The following is a 17,047-nucleotide window of genomic DNA, read 5'->3' as shown; positions in this document are numbered from 1 at the left end:
CGGACGGCCCGCTTGGTGCAGTCCCAGTCCCAGGCGGCGTTTCCACCCACGCGCTACTCTGGCCTGGCCGTGCAGGAGCGCGGTGCAGAAGTCTGCGAAGGGCGCGCTCGAAATCTCGCAGGGCTGGTGGCCACTGCCACTTCGTGCCGGCGTCGGCTGAGCTCTGCTCCCAGGGCGGTGCCTCCCCTCCCCTGTCTTCGCCCTACGCCTCTACCTCGCCGTATTACTCCAACACCGCCAATCATGTGCGTCCTACATCAAGACGCCACATGATCCTAAAGCAGCTAATGTTAAAGCAGCTAAGCCTTAGCTGCTTTAACATTAGCTGCTTTAGGAAGTTCCGGGAGAGGGGCCAAGGCAAGCAAACGCGAGTAATGGAGGTCCGTGGTGCCCTTCAGCACAATTTTCTGCATTTCACGCGACACACCTACACACTGCCGCCGACACACTAATGTGTTGCGGCACACAGTTTGGAAAGCTGTGCCATAGAGAGTCATTGAACTTTTGGAATTTTGTTCCGAGAATATTGTACTCATATCACAGTTGTGTAGGAGGAGGAGCTTGTCAGTCACTCCTTACATGGAGGGAAACTTAGAGCTGAGAACATAAGAAAATAAGTTATTTAAAAACAACCTATCATTAACACGAGCAAAATGCCCATCATTATGACAAATGGTGTGCATGTGAAGACCTACAGAGGGTGTTGTGCATCTCCTATGCTCTGCTCAGAAAAACACATTTCAGCCCCTACATGATTGCTATCAGTGAGAGCTTGGTCACCCAGTGTCATACTTTCTTGGTCACACTTGACTGTGACAGAATGTTGGGAACTGCCTTGTATACATATATAGAAGACTGATAATGTAGCAATGAATTGATGGTTAAAGAAATAGGGTTAATAGCAGGAACCAAATGCATCTTTATATTCTATTAATGTTATTGTTTTGCCTACCAAAATGCAATAAAATAGGATGCCACTGTTTATTTTAGTATCTGATGCACTAAAAATTATTCATTTGAAGTTTCCTATGTAGAAATTTTAATTTCTGGAAATTTAAATGCCAGGTGTATGTATTTATTTCATAAATGTATATTCCATCTTTTAGAAAATTTTCTTACAAGGCAGCTTCCAAAAATATATAGTATAAACAATTTATAACAATATAAAAGCATCATGGTTAAAACTAAACACACAATCACAACAAACAGCAGCAGCCAGCTGTAAAATTAAAACAGTACTCAGCCCAATAAACAACAAAATACAGCAACAGCACAGTAATAACAGCCCAATTACAATCCTTAAAATTATGAAAAGGCTGCAATAAACATGTAAGTTTTTAATGTCTGCTTAAAGGTCTATAATGGAGCCTGTCGAATCCCAATTGGAACAGATTTCCACAAATGTGGGGCCACCGCCAAAACGCTCTCTCCCCTGTGCCTTTCAGCATAATTGCTTTGTTGCATGCTGGGCCTTGGAAGCAGATCTCAGCATGTGGGCAAGTTGATATGGGTGAAGCACAAGCAAACCGGTATCAAATTGTTTAGAATTTTAAAAATCAATACCAGCACTTTAAATTGGGCCCAGAAATGCACTGGCAGCCAGTGTAACTGGTACGATATAGGTGTCACATGTTCGGACTGCCCAACACCCACCAGTATCCAGGCAGCTGCATTTTACACAGTGCCAGCTCCAAGCTTTTGTGGATCCTCCAGTGAACCTGGAGTGAACCTGCTGTCTTGGCCAGAGTGAGAGGCAGGTGAACAAGCAGGCTGCAACAGTGAGGAAGAAGAGCTACTCCAGAGGCTCTGTTTGTAACACCTCTTGCCTCTCCATTGTGTTGGGAAGTCAGCCGATCACCTTCAGGCTGTGAGGACAGCTGACAGCACTTGGGCATTCTTGCTCTACAGTCAAGGAAAACCTTTTATTTTGATAGGGGGGGCTGATGGTTTCTCTTGAGGCTTGAAGAGTATTTGGAAAGGGTGGATAATAGAAAGCTTTCTCCCCCCCCCCCTGCCCCCAGGGTTTAGGTACAGTGCTTCTAGTCTAGTTTGACAGTCTGAGCAACTCTTCACATGGTGTAACAATACAGACTCTCTCTCTCTTCTAATACTTGCCCTGCCCTGTATCTATCATGCTTTACCTCACTTCATCTTATCTATCCAATCCTCTTGCCTTTGGCCCCTGTGCCCATAGTCTTATCTGTGTCAGAACTGGACTTTATGGCAACCTGTTGCACGCTAGGCCCCAGGCCCGACAGTAGCAGAGGATGCATAGATTGTTGCATACAGATACCGGCTTGAAATCTGCCTCTGTGTGTCAAGTTTTGCAGATTGTGTCTTTATCCAACACTGACACCAGAAAGACAAATAGGAAGTATAATTTCTGACCCTGACTAAGGCCGTATGCAAGGAAGCATCATTAAAGCAAAGCAGCAGATCTTCCCAAATCCAGTTAAAAATCGACAGGGGTCTTTCAGGAGAGGGTATTAAATCCACTCAGGTCTTGGCTGGAGAAGGAAGAAAGGCTCCATTTGCTTCAGGATCTATTATTTCCTGAGAACAGCCTTCCCCAACCTGGCTAGCTGGGGATACTGGGAGTTGTAATCCAACACATCTAGAGGGCATCATGTTGGGGAAGGGTGTCTTAGAACTTTGCAAGCCCTCTTAAGGTGTTCCACACCTGCAAGGGAAGGAGCATACTAATAGGATTTTGTCTTTGTACAAGTAATACCTGCAAATCACCTTTCTAGTTCCATATGTTAGACATCCCTTACACACCTGCACTTCATTGTCTTAACACCCATGACTGGTGGATTACTCATAAGGTTTCTGTGACCCACTAGACATTTTTGATTACTCATTGGGAGCCACTGTACTCCACAACCTTTTGAGTTTTTCCAATTACTGCCATTATGGCTGGAGATGATCTTTTTCTCTGTGCTCCTACTACTTATCACCACAGTAACCCTAATCACATTAATCCTAAAAAGCCCACCTACGCACTGGATTTAAACACTTGTTGTGATGTAATGATGTTCCTGCAGGAGTAATACAGTTTATGATATCATACTGCTTGGTTGTCAGTAAAATCCATTTTACATAATTTTATGCATTTCCAAGGAATGAAATAAGTTGTCATATAGCCACCCTCCCACTTCCTCTTTATCTTCTATTTTCTTCCCTTTCCTGTTCTGGCATCAGTTAACCCCCCACAGCTTTATTCAGTCACTTCCTATTTTATTGACCCTTTATCCTGTTCTTCCAATGTAGGTGGTAAACCCTCAGTGTTATTATTTGTGTTTTATACAGCATCGAGCATATTGTTGACACTAATGTCCAGTTGACACATGTGAGCTTATTGCATTTTATCCATGCTGTCTGTTCTGTAGGAGCTACGTGAAGATGCAGGTTGCAGTAGCCAGCAGGCATTTATTTGACCACGGCAGCATTATTTTCAGCCACTGCAATCCCTGAAATATCCTCATATATGAGAGGGATTGTGTGGAGAAAATAAGTGTCTGGTTCACAGGCATGAACTGTCCCTTCAGAAAATGTTTACTTAATAGTGGGCTATAGTCTAGCACTAAAATAGTTGGATTCATGATGTACAAAACCATTCCTCTTGCAATTCTGATAATAGGGGAGATGGGTGGTACGTTTCTTTGTGTGTGGATGTTTGTTTTGTTTTTTGAAAATTTGTATACAAACCGCTCAGTCCTTGCCACTGCTGTATTTCGGTGTTGAAATGATCCATGGAATAGTGAAGCCACTGACAGAGCCAAATCAATTGCATTTGCCAAAAAGAAATAATAGTAATAGAAACCAACTGGTTAATTTGTTGTCTTGCAAAGTACCCTGTTAGAACTTCCATGGCTGCACTTGCCCTGTCAGGAAGCTGCTGAATGCAATCATTATGCTCTAGAAAACAAAGGGGGGAGTGGACCAGGAATAAATGTTTGCTGCAAGGCTAATACCTCTAGCCATTTTCTGCAGCTGTTTCATTCCAATTGATTTAATTGGAAGGTCTCACAAAAGGAAGGGAAGCAGAATAGAAACTATAAACATAATTCACAATGATTCAGCTGGAACCTCTTTTTTCCCCTCAGCCCACACATTCTCCTTAAATTGCATTTTCTGACACTGTACTTAAATTTCAGTGGGTGGAGAGCAAGATTTCTATCATCCACTCTTTTAAAATACTGTTCAAGTCACAAGAGAAATTTCTTATTTTTATAGGGAGGCTGATAAATAGATTACTAATTAACATTTGGCTTACCTTATTGCTATATTGCTGACTCATCATTGGCATCAGTTCCCAGTCTTTAAAGCTTCAGGGCAAGGAGTCCAACACTTCTTTCTTCTCCTTTCGTTCAGTTATAGCAGTCTGGCAGTCCAGATTCCTCTGTTTGCTATGGTAGATTCTGAAGCCCCACAGATTACAACACACTGGGGAGGCAGGTGTTGCACTGTAGTAGGAGAAGCCAGTCCTTTTCAGGGTTTGTTTTTTTTTGTCATGGAAATATTAAAGGATAATAATTCTTTTTAGATTGAAATTGGAGATAATAACCTTCTGGCTTCTCTACTGAAACCATATGATAAAGTTATTAAATAGTAGAGTTATTAAACAGTGGAAAAATGTTCATCATGATGTGTGTGGTCTGCAATGCACTTCTGTCTGGTATGCACACAAAGACACATGGAATCCCCTTCCCTGTTTCTTTAAAGTTTTTAATGTAGGGGGCAAGACAGTCATAGCTTCTCTTGCCTGTTCTTCTCCAGGTCTAGCAACCACCCTTCTCTGCCATCTGTTGTACAGCACGTGTAGAGACATACTCACTGCAGCAGACCAATGCATTAGAGAGAGACGGGGGTGATCTCATAGCCTGGTTATCCTAGTATGTCCCCCCTGCTGCAGTTGAGGAGGCTCAAGGGGAAGGACATGTTTTTCCTCAACCAGAACAGTGTCCCAAAGTCCAGTGCTTTACGTTTTCCCCATAGGAGCAAATTGCAGCCAGTCACTTATACAGAAGAAAGAGGTACACAAGGAAGTACGACTGGGTTGGGTACAAAACCTTCTCCCTGTACCTAGTGACCCCAACCACTGAGAATCAAGCCTGCTCACATCTCCCTAGTCATGTCCTTGGTTTTCTTTTTTGTCATGCAAGGGTGTGATGGGACTCTGGAACTTTACATGTGATTGTTCATCATGCAGGGATAGGACTGCCACCTTTATTTCTAGCTGGGTTGTGTGTCTTTTACAAATATATGATAGGTAAAAAGTCATCAGGTGAAGCTTTCCAGATTCTGTGCTGGGAGAAAACAGTAGCGGTTGAATTATTATTGTTCATAGCAACGTTGCTTTTGATCCTTCATTGTCAGGTACATTCAAAACAAAGCTTCTCCACAGGGAAAAAGAGGGGGAAATCACTTCCTGGTGACTTTTTCCTTTTAAGTATGGTTGCATAAAGTGAGCCTTAGGCAGTCTGTCCTCTCATCTCAATCAACTTTCAATGTTCTTAATGTAGGCTGTCACCTCTTGCCACCTTGCAGACATTCCCAATGGTTCAGTGCAAGCCATATTACATGACCTCCCCTGTGCCATGTGACTATGCAAGAAAATACTGGAAGGAACTTTTTTTAACACAGCTGTGGAAGGCTGGTGCACACTTCAGTAGCGGAGAAAATACATGCCTGAAATACCTTTTCTGGGAAGGCACACGCTGGCTCCTGGCATTTGCCAAATAAGCCCTATTTATGTTGGTAGCAGTTGACTCTGGTGCTTGAGTTGACGTTAGGCTGTCATTTGAGAATATCCCATATGTTTAAATAGAAAGGGTAGATATTTGTGGTTTCTGTTACTTTAGTTAGTCTTTCCACTTCACAGTGAATGTTCTTAATCCAATGCACACTTTTCATCTTGTTACATCAGCTGCTATTTTAGACATGCTGATATAAAATATCAGAATAATCTATCACCTAGCTGTTTCATTAGAAGACTGTTTGTTCTTCTCTTCTCTCTAAGCCAGGCTGCAGAATTTGTGACCCACCAAACTGAATGCAGCCCACCAGCCATGTATTACAGCCTGCTAGGTGCTTGCCAAATCTCCTTGGCTGCATTCCGACATAACTGGAAACCATGCCTTTCTCATTATGTACAGGAGCAGAGGCAAACCTGGGGCTCATGTGTTCCCTTCTTCCTTTCCCCTTTCCTCTGTGTATGAGGAGTGCTGATTAGAAGCTTCCATTATGGTTAGTGTCAAACTAGAATTGTATCCAAATCTGGTTTGTTTGAATCATAATTTGCTTGCAAACCAGGATCCCAAACCACAGTTTAATCCTGGTTTGGGAGCAAACCACAGTTTGCTGGGTTCAGGCAAAATGGCAAACTATGATGCAAAATTCTGAGCTCTTCCCCTAATGTATGGACAAAAGCAGAAGGAAAGGAGGAAGCATGTAAGCCTGAAGCTTACCAGTGCTTGTACATGCAATAGCAAAACATGTTTACCCTTGCATCTAAGGGTAAGGCTCTGTGTTTTGGAGTCTCAGGCAGCCAAAACCTGATATTTTTAAATCATTTGGTATGTCACTATGCATGGATGGTTGGGGCTGTGTTGGACTTAGTGAATCAAAATTGTGCAGACTTCTTTTTAGCTCATCATGTAGAGTGCAATCGTCAAGACATGGGGTTTGAATGACAGCTACCAGATTAACATCTAAAATGTTCACAGCCTTCTCAGACTGGTTAAAAAGCCCTCCTAGCCACTGTCATAAGCTGAAATTCCAGAAGTATCAGCATGAGTAGGAGCTCTGCAAGACTGTAGACCAGACTGTAGATCAGTCACCAATTAATAATGAGTCTGTCTTCCTCTTCTGATTAAAGAGTGTCCACGTTTGTTCCTTTCTTGTCTTGAAACCTGTAGGAGCCAGGGTTGGCTACGAACTAGAGCTAGGTGTACACAGAATATGAAGGGTATCTAATTGCACTTTTTCACATGACCTTGCCTAAAAGCTCCAGGAACCAGAAAGGCTAAGGTGACCCCCAGAAAACCAATAGGGAAAGTCTAGGAAAATTTATGAACCATCACCCATCCTGGCATTTGGGAACTGTCAGGAATGAGGCCCAGCCTACCTGTGAATGAAGCAGAACCAGGTAGTGGAATGCTGAGGTGATAGAACAGAACACACCATAGATTCCAGTGGAAGAACCGCATTTTTAAGATATGTTGTTGCTTAATGCTGTTTGCCAGCAGAAAAGTAGCACAGGTAAAGGGCTGGGCTGGAATCTGTCACTGTGATTCGCTAATTTTCTGTGTGTGTGTGTGTGTTTTGTTTTACCATGGGGAAGCATTCAAAAGTGGTATCCCCTGTCAGCAGTCTGACCTAGCCTGAGAGGAGTCACTTGAGGGAGGTGATGTGAATGCCCACCAGTTCTTCCACTTACAGCACCAATGCCTCATTAAAAACAATATCAAAAACTGTAGAAGATGTAACAGGTATTCCTCTGCCGCTGAACATTTTCAGTAGTAATATGTTGGGCTCACACCACCTGTTAAGCTCTTGGGTGAGTGCCACCAGAAACTATGGGGTGGTTTGAAACTAGGGAAATACTATAACTGTAACTGGGATATAATCATAATCTGTACACATTTTCCTTTTAATTCATGGCAATTTGTGGTCTTCCAGATGTTTTGGACCACAACTCCTATCAGCTGTAGCCAGCATTACCAGTGGGGCAGGGTGATGGGAGTTGCAGTTCAAAGTTCTGGAGGTCCACAAGTAGCCCATCCATTTTAATTAAACAGGGTGCCATTCACAGTGTGCTGTGTACTTCCTATGTACAGAAAACCTGGCTTTGAGGAGTGCACAGCCTGAAGTGACTTATAAAGTTAAAACTGAAAATAGCACTTCATGCAATATTTCTGTTAAGAAATACCATGTAAAAGGCCATTATCTGGTTTGCTGTAGCAGGCTGACGATTGCTAATGTTTGCTTAAAAAGGAGAGTTCCTACTTTTTCTTTCTACTGGGAGGAGCCATTCTTTCAAGAAGTATTCTGTTCTGTACACACACGCGCGCACACACACACACACCCTACACAGGTAAAACTAGTTATAATCTGAAATTGAAAAGTTTAAGAAACTTAGCAGCATGGTTCAACCTCATCTCCCCACCCCTGCCCAGGAATGATGGGGCAGCTCTTTGGTCACAAGCAAAAAGAGAATAAAGAACCAGTGGAATTAAAATGTTGCACAGAACTGGTGGAACAAATGTGCTGTATGGGTTAGTATGGCAGTGCTTGTGCTGTTTTGTGTTTTGTTTTTACCTATCTTTGCTTTGGAAAATAACAATTGTAAAACTTGTCTTTGGAGCTGCAAATATGTTTTACTTTCTTTTAGGGCAGATTCAGGCTGAAGTCCTATACAAGCTTATCTGGGAGTAAGTACCATTGAATGCAGTGATGCTTACTTCTGAGTAGACTTGTATGGGATAGCAGTATAAAAGAGTTTTCTTCCTGAACTTTACTCTTATTGCTCGGTCATTGTTTTTAGTGTGCTGGGCACTGTCAAAGGTAAATGTTTACCTCTTGGTTTAATGTGTTCACATGTGACTTCATTCTATTTGACTGCCTGTCATCTTAGGTGAATTTGCAAAACATTAATGCAATTATTTTCCTGAGTTCCCGTGTTCTTCTAAAGCAAGGATGTTCTATATCATGAGCTTCAGTATTTTTGCCGTCTGATAATACTTTTTGGTTGTGCTTTAGCAGAATATATCTCAGAAGGAAAAGGTATTGGCTTAGAACCTAAGATAAGTTAACTTAAGGACGTTCACGGAAGAAAAGCTTCCCATCCCCTCCTTTACCCTGCCAACCCCTAAAAAGCTTCTCTGGTGGTTTGGGGGTCCTTCCTGAACAAGATGGGGCATAGGAAGATGCAGTTAACTTATTGTAGGATCCAGTCCAGTGGAAGCTGGTGGCTATGATGTCAGTGGGGTGGTGAATCTGCTCTGGGTTTCAATCAGAACCAGTCAGAACCTTGGATAGCTCCTTTAGAATTTTGGCTGAAACCTGGAGCAGATTCACTGCCCCATTGACATCAGAGTCACCAGCCTCCACTGATCCAATTCCAATTTTGGGCAGTTCTATCCAAGCAGTCCAACCGGTCCCATCCCACATTGTTCAGGAGGGCTTCCCTCCCTCCAGAACAATTTATGAGAGGGGATCTGCAGGGGGGTGGGAGGGGACAGGATATATTCCTTTGGTAAACTTCCTTACTATAACTTATTTTCAGATCCAAGCCATTCAGTACAAGTTAAGGTGTCATGTCCTCCTTTTAAAGACACAAAGTCGTGCCTTTGCTTTTTACTGTTGTCTTAGCAGCATTGTCCTAAATATAACATGTTTGTGTTAAGAGGAATATTGTAAAACTACCAAATTGGAATAAATGCTATAATCTGGAAGAAGCAATGTTAATGTTTATAGCAAATCTTAAAATGATTTGTAACATTGAAAATATTTTAGGACTGAGCGAAAATGGCCTCCCGATATTCTTTACCCTATTTGAAGGCAGTGAAATTGGAGAGGGGGAATTTTACTGAATATTCTCTGGCAGCAGGAGACATTATGAATTTCCCAATAGTTTCTTTGGAGAAGGCTTATCATTAGAAGAAGTGGCAGCACAGCTTTAAGGCAGTACACGGCCTTGATGGCTTTCTGGTAAATAAATAAATATTTAATAATAAAATAAATATTTTTTGCTGTGATAGCAAGCTGCAGCAGTGGCAACAACAAGCTCCTGTGCTGACAGCCCAGTCACCAATTTGTATCCCCACAATGCCCCAGACAAACATTCCAGGGTATTGTATGCATGTAGGAGGGACTGGGGTGGGGCGGATGGCAGCCACCAAAAAAACCTGGTGGAGAATATAAGGAGAATATTCTGCAAAATCCCCCTCTTTTTTGGAGGTCCCCCTGAAAAATAAAATTTTCAGTAAAATATTTTCTGAGAAATTTCAACACAGCTCTAAAATATTTTGAGTTTCTGTCATTCTTAGGTAACTGTGCCATCCTGGACCGTGCCTTTACTGACACAATAGGGCTTGCTTATGTTTTAAACAGGAATGCTATATAACTCAGTAGTATCTTTATTAAGCTGGAAGAGGCATACTGTTAGTTGCCATGAGCATTACATGTGGAAAGGCAGAGTATAAATTTAATACATACATACCAATTTTCGCTTTTGTCTTCACGTACATAGTGTTCAGCTGCGTACCTTGAGGTTAGCATCAGTTAACCCTTACTCGCCTGTCAAACTGGTAAAGGAGGAATCAGTAGATGAGGCAGATTCCACCTGTCCCCGTCCTGCCTCCCTCCCCCACCAATCCCAGACCACCAGGGTCCTTTTGTCCTCTCTTTCCATATATTATATCGGAGTCCCGCTTGTTTCAGCAGGCTGGAAAGGGAGGAAGATAATAGGATTGGAAGAAAGAGCTGGAGGGAGAAGCCAAGTTGCTTATCTCCCAATTCATCAGCAAATTTAAAAGTAAAGATGGAATCTCTGGGTTGCAACCTAGCAACCCTGCTGAAGGTCCTGATGCTGTATGTATGTATTATATTTAGGAGGGAGAAAGTACCCCAAATGGATATGGGATAGCTGGGGGGAAAGTTTCCACAGAGGCAGCCCTTCCATGTTTTGTAGGAAAGTAGAGATGGAACCCCCTTCATGGATCACTGCCTTGTTGTGGCGAAGGGGCTTGCGTAACTCAGTGAAGCCATAAGCTATGCCGTGCAGGGCCACCCAAGACGGACAGGTCATGGCAGAGAGTTCTGACAAAATGTGGTCCACTGGAGAAGGAAATGGCAACCCACTCCAGTATTCTTGCCAAGAAAATGCTGTTAAAGTGCTGCATTCAATATGCCAGCAAATCTGGAACACTCAGCAGTGGCCACAAGACTGGAAAAGGTCAGTTTACATTCCAATTCCAAAGAAGGGCAATGCCAAAGAGTGTTCAAACTACCACACAATTGCGCTCATTTCACATGCCAGCAAGGTGATGCTCAAAATCCTACAAGCTAGGCTTCAGCAGTATGCGAACCGAGAACTACCGGAAGTACAAGCTGGGTTTCGAAGAGGCAGAGGAACTAGAGATCAAATCGCCAACATTTGCTGCATCATGGAGAAAGCAAGAGAATTCCAGAAAAACGTCTATTTCTGCTTCATTGATTACGCTAAAGCCTTTGATTGTGTGGATCACAACAAACTGGCAAATTCTTAAAGTGATGGGAGTACCAGACCACCTTACCTGTCTCCTGAGAAACCTGTACGAGGGTCAAGAAGCAACAGTAAGAACCAGAGATGGAACAACCGATTGGTTCAAAATTGGGAAAGGAGTACGACAAGGCTGCATATTGTCACCCTGCTTATTTAACTTATATGCAGAGTACATCATGAGAAATGCCGGGTTGGATGAATCAGAGGTCGGAATTAAGATTGCTGGGAGAATTATCAACAACCTCCGATATGCAGACGATACCACCCTAATGGCAGAAAGCGAAGAGGATCTCAAGAGCCTCTTGTTGAGGGTGAAAGAGGAGAGTGCAAAAGCTGGTTTGAAACTCAACATTAAAAAAACTAAGATCATGGCATCTGGCCCTATCACTTCCTGGCATATAGAAGGGGAAGAAATGGAAGCAGTGACAGATTTTACTTTCTTGGGCTCCAAGATCACCGCAGATGGTGACTGTAGCCATGAAATTAAAAGACGCTTGCTGCTTGGGAGGAAAGCTATGGCAAACCTAGACAGCATAGTAAGAAGCAGAGACATCACCTTGCCGACAAAGGTCCGTCTAATCAAAGCTATGGTTTTCCCAGTAGTAATGTATGGCTGTGAGAGCTGGACTATAAGGAAGGCTGAGCGCCGAAGAATTGATGCTTTCGAACTGTGGTGCTGGAGAAGACTCTTACGAGTCCCCTGGACTGCACGGAGGTCAAATCAGTCCATCCTAAAGGAAATCAACCCTGAGTGCTCATTGGAAGGACAGATACTGAAGCTGAAGCTCCAATATTTTGGCCACCTAATGAGAAGAGAAAACTCCCTGGAAAAGACCCTGATGCTGGGAAAGACAAGGCAAAAGGAGAAGGGGACGGCAGAAGATGAGATGGCTAGATAGCATCACTGATGCAATGAATATGAACTTGAGCACACTCTGGGAGAGAGTGCAGGACAGGAAGGCCTGGCGTGCTATGGTCCATGGGGTCACGAAGAGTCGGACACAACTGAACGACTGAACAACAACAACAACAAGAGATGGAACAGGTATTGACTTGCATGACTGCAACTGGCCATGGGAAAAAAAAGGAAAGGAAAGGTTCCTCCTGTGCAAGCACCGGGTCATTACTGGCCCCTAGAGGGACGCTGCTTGCGCTGGCATTTTCATGGCAGACTGTATAGCGGGGTGGTTTGCCATTGCCTTCCCCAGTCGTGACTATCTTTCCCCCAGCAAGCTGGGTACTCATTTTACCGACCTCGGAAGGATAGAGGGCTGAGTCGACCTGAGCCAGCTACCTGGGACCCAGGTTCCGCTGGGATCGAACTCAGGTCATGGGGAGAGTTTCAGTTGCAATACTGCCGCCTACCACTCTGTGCCACACGAGGCTCTGGCCATGGGAAAGAGCAGCTTAAATCCAGTGTGAAAGATGGATCAGTGAGCAGTACCAGTTAAAAGGTATATGTGTTCCTCCTATAACACCTGCAGCTCCAAGGCCTTTGATGGGAGCCAGGTAGATGGAGTATATAATTTCCACATTATTTCATCTACATTGAATTGGGCTCAGAAACAAAATGGTAGTCACAGTGCCAGTTTTCAATGTCAAATCCCTAAGTGGTCTCAGGCGAGGTTATATTAAGGGCCCCTTCTCCCATATATACCTACACATTTGAACAAAGGCCTTGCTTCGTGCCTCTCTGCGCGCTGAGGTTTGGCAGATGGGCATGTGAGACTAGGCGCTTTCAGTCAGTGCATCTGATCTATAAAATAGCCTCTCTCAAGGAGGCCTGCCTAGTCAGTCTTTGACTGCCTTCCAGCCTATGGCTAAAACTTGGCTCTTTAGCAGATCTTCTAACGTGTTTGCCGGCTGGCACTGTTATTAAACTATACCAGGAGTGGTGTTTATCTGGGGGTGACATGGATCTTTTTAACTTTGTTAATTTGTACTTTTAATGGATTGTTTCATCATCTATGCTGTTCGCCATCTTGAATATCAGAACTGATAGAAAAACATGGTATAAATTCCTTTAATAAGATTAAATAATCTGTGCAACTCAACTCCAAACACAATACATTTGTGTTCTCTACAGAGCAGCATCCTTCTCTACAGAACAGACCTCCCCCCCTTAATCAGCATATTTGGTTTTCATTTCCTCCCTCTCTCTCCTGCTTAACTGAACAGCTGGATTTCTGATAGTTGTAACAGATCCTTCAAATAAGCTCAGAATAATTAATTGCACCTTTTTATTTTTTCTCTTCAAGTAATGTGAGAGTTTTCAACATAGCACCTGCAAGTTTAGTAAGTGCGATTTTTAGAAATACTGAGATTTTTCTTCTTCTCCTCAGATGAGCGGGACAAAGTACAAAAGAAAACATTCACAAAATGGATAAACCAGCACCTTATGAAGGTCAGTTCACATGCATGCTTAATACTTCTTTGGGGATCATAACATCTGTTGTTGTTTTACAGAGATGCTCTGGGGTAGAATGGAACTTGGTAAAATCGTATACTGAAAGTCTTATGAACCCTGTTCAGGCATTTACCCACCACGTGATTAGAACCATGTGAGGGAGAGAGCAGGAAGCAGGACCATGCTCGTTGGTCCTGGCCCTCTGTCATGTTCCCATACTTCAACTCCGTCTTCCTCCATACGTTGGAGGGGTAATTTCCATGGTGAGGAGCCTGCTGTACTGTGTATACCTCCTGTATGATTTAGAACCCTGATCATGCAGGGTTTTAAATTGCATGGAGAGTCTACATCTAGAGCAGGCACCCTGCTGTGGAAATTACCCCTCTGACATGTGGGGGATGACAGAGCTGAATTATGGGAACATGATAGAGGAGACAGGACCAACGAGCATAGTCCTACTCTCTCCTTCACAGAATTCTAATCGTGTCCATGTGTGTGGGAGCAAATGCCTGAAAAGGGCTAGAGAGAGCTCCCTTTCCGAATTTATTTTTGCCTAATTGATAGAGAAATTGTGAGTAATGTCTGCTGATATTCATGGTGTTAGTGAATTGAGTCTTTAATATGTAACAGTCCAGTCTTAAGCATAATTACTCAGAGACAGGTCCCATTGATTTCAATACAGCTTACTTCCATGTAAGTATTCTTAGGATTTCAGTCCTAAGTGTGTAAATATTAGATATGTTGGGGGTAATTTGTTTTAACAAATAGGAAACAGAAATGTTTCAGTTTCCATGAATTGTGAATTCATTTATGGTGGGGAATGATGTTGTAAAAGGTTGAAGCCTGCCTAAAAGGCATACTCTTTAATGTGGAATCCCAGCCTAATTGGTCAGTGGCTACCGAGTGGTGACTGAAATGCATTCTGTACATGTTCAGAGGAACTCCTATTGTGTTCAAGAGCTTAAGCCCTGTTATTCAAAGTAAATTCAGGAGCTGAGCCCTGGCTCACATTAAACTTTCTCCTGGGGTGGGGGATGGGGACTGCCAGCGTGGTCCCTCCTCCTGGTCTTCATGGAATAGGGTGTGGGGTGGATCCTGTACCTGTGGGAGAAAGAGAGTTGTGGCAGTATCTGGAGTGGAGTCCCTGGCCTCTGCCAACAGAGAACTTGCTTGCATTTGGGAATAAGTGCCTCCCCTGTGTGTAGGGAACACTGCTGCGTGTGTGTGTGTGTGTGTGTGTGTGTGTGTGTAAAAGAGTCTTAGAGCAATACAGTTCAGTTCAGTCACAGAATTCACATATGACAAGGGGAGTGGGAAGACAAGGACAGCAGTTGCACTTTTCAGCATGTGTTTCCCCCTTACTTTGCTTACCTCTGTGGGGTGCTTTGTCCTGGCAGCCCAAGTGGAGTTTGGTGTTTGGTATTTGCATCTGCCTCTGCCTCTGGAGTCCCAAGACAAGGTGTCTGTTAGGGTTCTAGGCAGAGAAGTGTTAGCAACGTGCTCAAGTTCACCTGTATGTTATGAGGCTAGGCTGTTTATGTAAAGGGCTCCCTTTTTCTCCAGTGCCTTTTTTCTTTGTTTCCCCTCTCTACAGTCCCCCCTTGTGAGCTCTAAATGTGTGGAACATTAGTCCAGAGAAACATAGCCTCATGCCACTCGCCCTATCATCTGCATTGTGGCTTATATACTGGTGGTAGAGTGCTGTGATTTGTACTGAGTAACACCATCCCCTACACTCTGTTGTGGCAATGTAGTCATTGACCCAGGGTAGCTTTTGGTGTGATTTTGAATTGAAGGGGTATAGGATTTGGCATGTGTGCTCCTCCTCTGTGCTGCCCCCATCCCATCCACATCTCTGCCCCATTTTGGCCATTCCACCACTGTATGTTACACTGTAACTCAAGTGTAAGATTGGGCCCTAAGTGTACTGTCACTAGAGTAGTGAGCTTTAGGTACATGCACCCCTCGCCCTCCAGGGCTGTGGTTTCTAGAGGTGAGTTGCTATTCCATGCCTGCTAGCAGTGAGACAATGTGTAGAATAGAAAGCCATATCAGATTATAGATATATGTGCTTAATTAAGCATGCACAGCCATTGGTATCCTTGGTGGCACTCCAATTAACAATCTTAAAGTAATCTATTTTTTCCTCTGTATTAATAACTTAGCAGGCTAATATTGTTAATATATTAATTAATTCCCTTTGTTGTGGATTGTTTGCAATTAATGTTTGATTAGCATAATCTTTGATTAATATTTTATTATTTGTCCTTGCAATATATTAACATGTAAGATTATTTAACCAGCTAAAATCAGCTGAAGGTTTTAAAATTAATTGATAACGTTATTCAGCATACTGTTATTTGTTATCTTTATCTTACAATATTGCTGTATGCAAATTAAACTTTGAAAAAATATCGGCGTGTTCCCTGCTTCCATTGTGAACTGTGCCACGTATCCCAAGGGGAGTGATTAGCTCTTATATGTATACATACAGAGAGCAGCAGATAAATATGTATTATTTAATATACCAGATATATATTTATAATTTAATATGCATTTTATTATTTCCCTGTCATTTAGAAAATGAGAATTTCCTCTCATTTATAATTTTCAGTTGCAATTGTATTTGTGTATGAAGACAAAAAGAAGTGTCCAGTTAAACTCACCAATGAAGATTTTAATTTGCATTTTTAAACTATGTTTGGTCAAATAATATATAACATTATTGATTTAAGGTACAACATCAGTAAGGATTCAGAAAACAAAGAAAAAAAATTTTTAAATAACAAATTAAGATTTTGGTTATTTCAGCCAGATATTTCTTCTACCCGCTCTGAATTTGATTGGAGTAGCAGGGTGGGGTGGGGAAATTTTAACCCTTTTTCCTATTCTAAACCAGCCTTCTAAAAGTGGGTGGCTAATAATTATTTGCAGGGAGAGAGAATTTATATTGGGAAAATGGCACAGAGGAAAAGTGTTAAACACTCGCCCACCTATCATCATGGCTCCAATCGAACTTAAATCCCTCTGTGTCTACTTTTAAGGAAAAATAAACATGTTGGAAGAACTGATAAGGGATCTCACATGTAACATGTAGTTTGGGGCTCAGTCTCTGATTTCAAAACTAACCATGCTTACACTGACAGATGTGATGCTGCACCATAAAGCTAACCAAAGAAGGGAAAGGGAAGCATCCCAAGCCCATGAAACTCTCTTAGTTTCTTGAATTACTTCTGAATCAGGTCATTGTTTCCATGTTTGAGAACAGAATTTTTAAGGCTACTACTTTTCGTTGGTTGGAGTGTTCCCACCCAGAGATAGAATCCATATAGATGACCAACTATCCCGGGGTAAGTTCTCTTACTACAGAG

The 17,047-nt window shown here is 42.6% G+C and overlaps 1 protein-coding gene across 1 annotated transcript in view; it reads left to right on the top strand.

Annotated features, from left to right (window-relative positions):
• LOC146359210 (dystonin-like) overlaps positions 1–17,047 on the top strand; it is a 422,334-nt gene that overhangs the window by 105,486 nt on the left and 299,801 nt on the right. Inside the window, exon 5 of the mRNA XM_084826836.1 lies at positions 13,612–13,673. Within this exon, the coding sequence (XP_084682962.1) occupies positions 13,612–13,673 (62 nt within the window). The remainder of the gene's footprint in view (positions 1–13,611; positions 13,674–17,047) is intronic.

This window comes from Heloderma suspectum, chromosome 1 (genome assembly GCF_057233095.1).
Source record: "Heloderma suspectum isolate Gila_16-S chromosome 1, 16-S_ref, whole genome shotgun sequence".
Taxonomy (NCBI): Eukaryota; Metazoa; Chordata; class Lepidosauria; order Squamata; family Helodermatidae; genus Heloderma; species Heloderma suspectum.
Note: the sequence above shows the minus strand (reverse complement) of the source record. Positions and strands in the feature narration are given on the sequence as shown.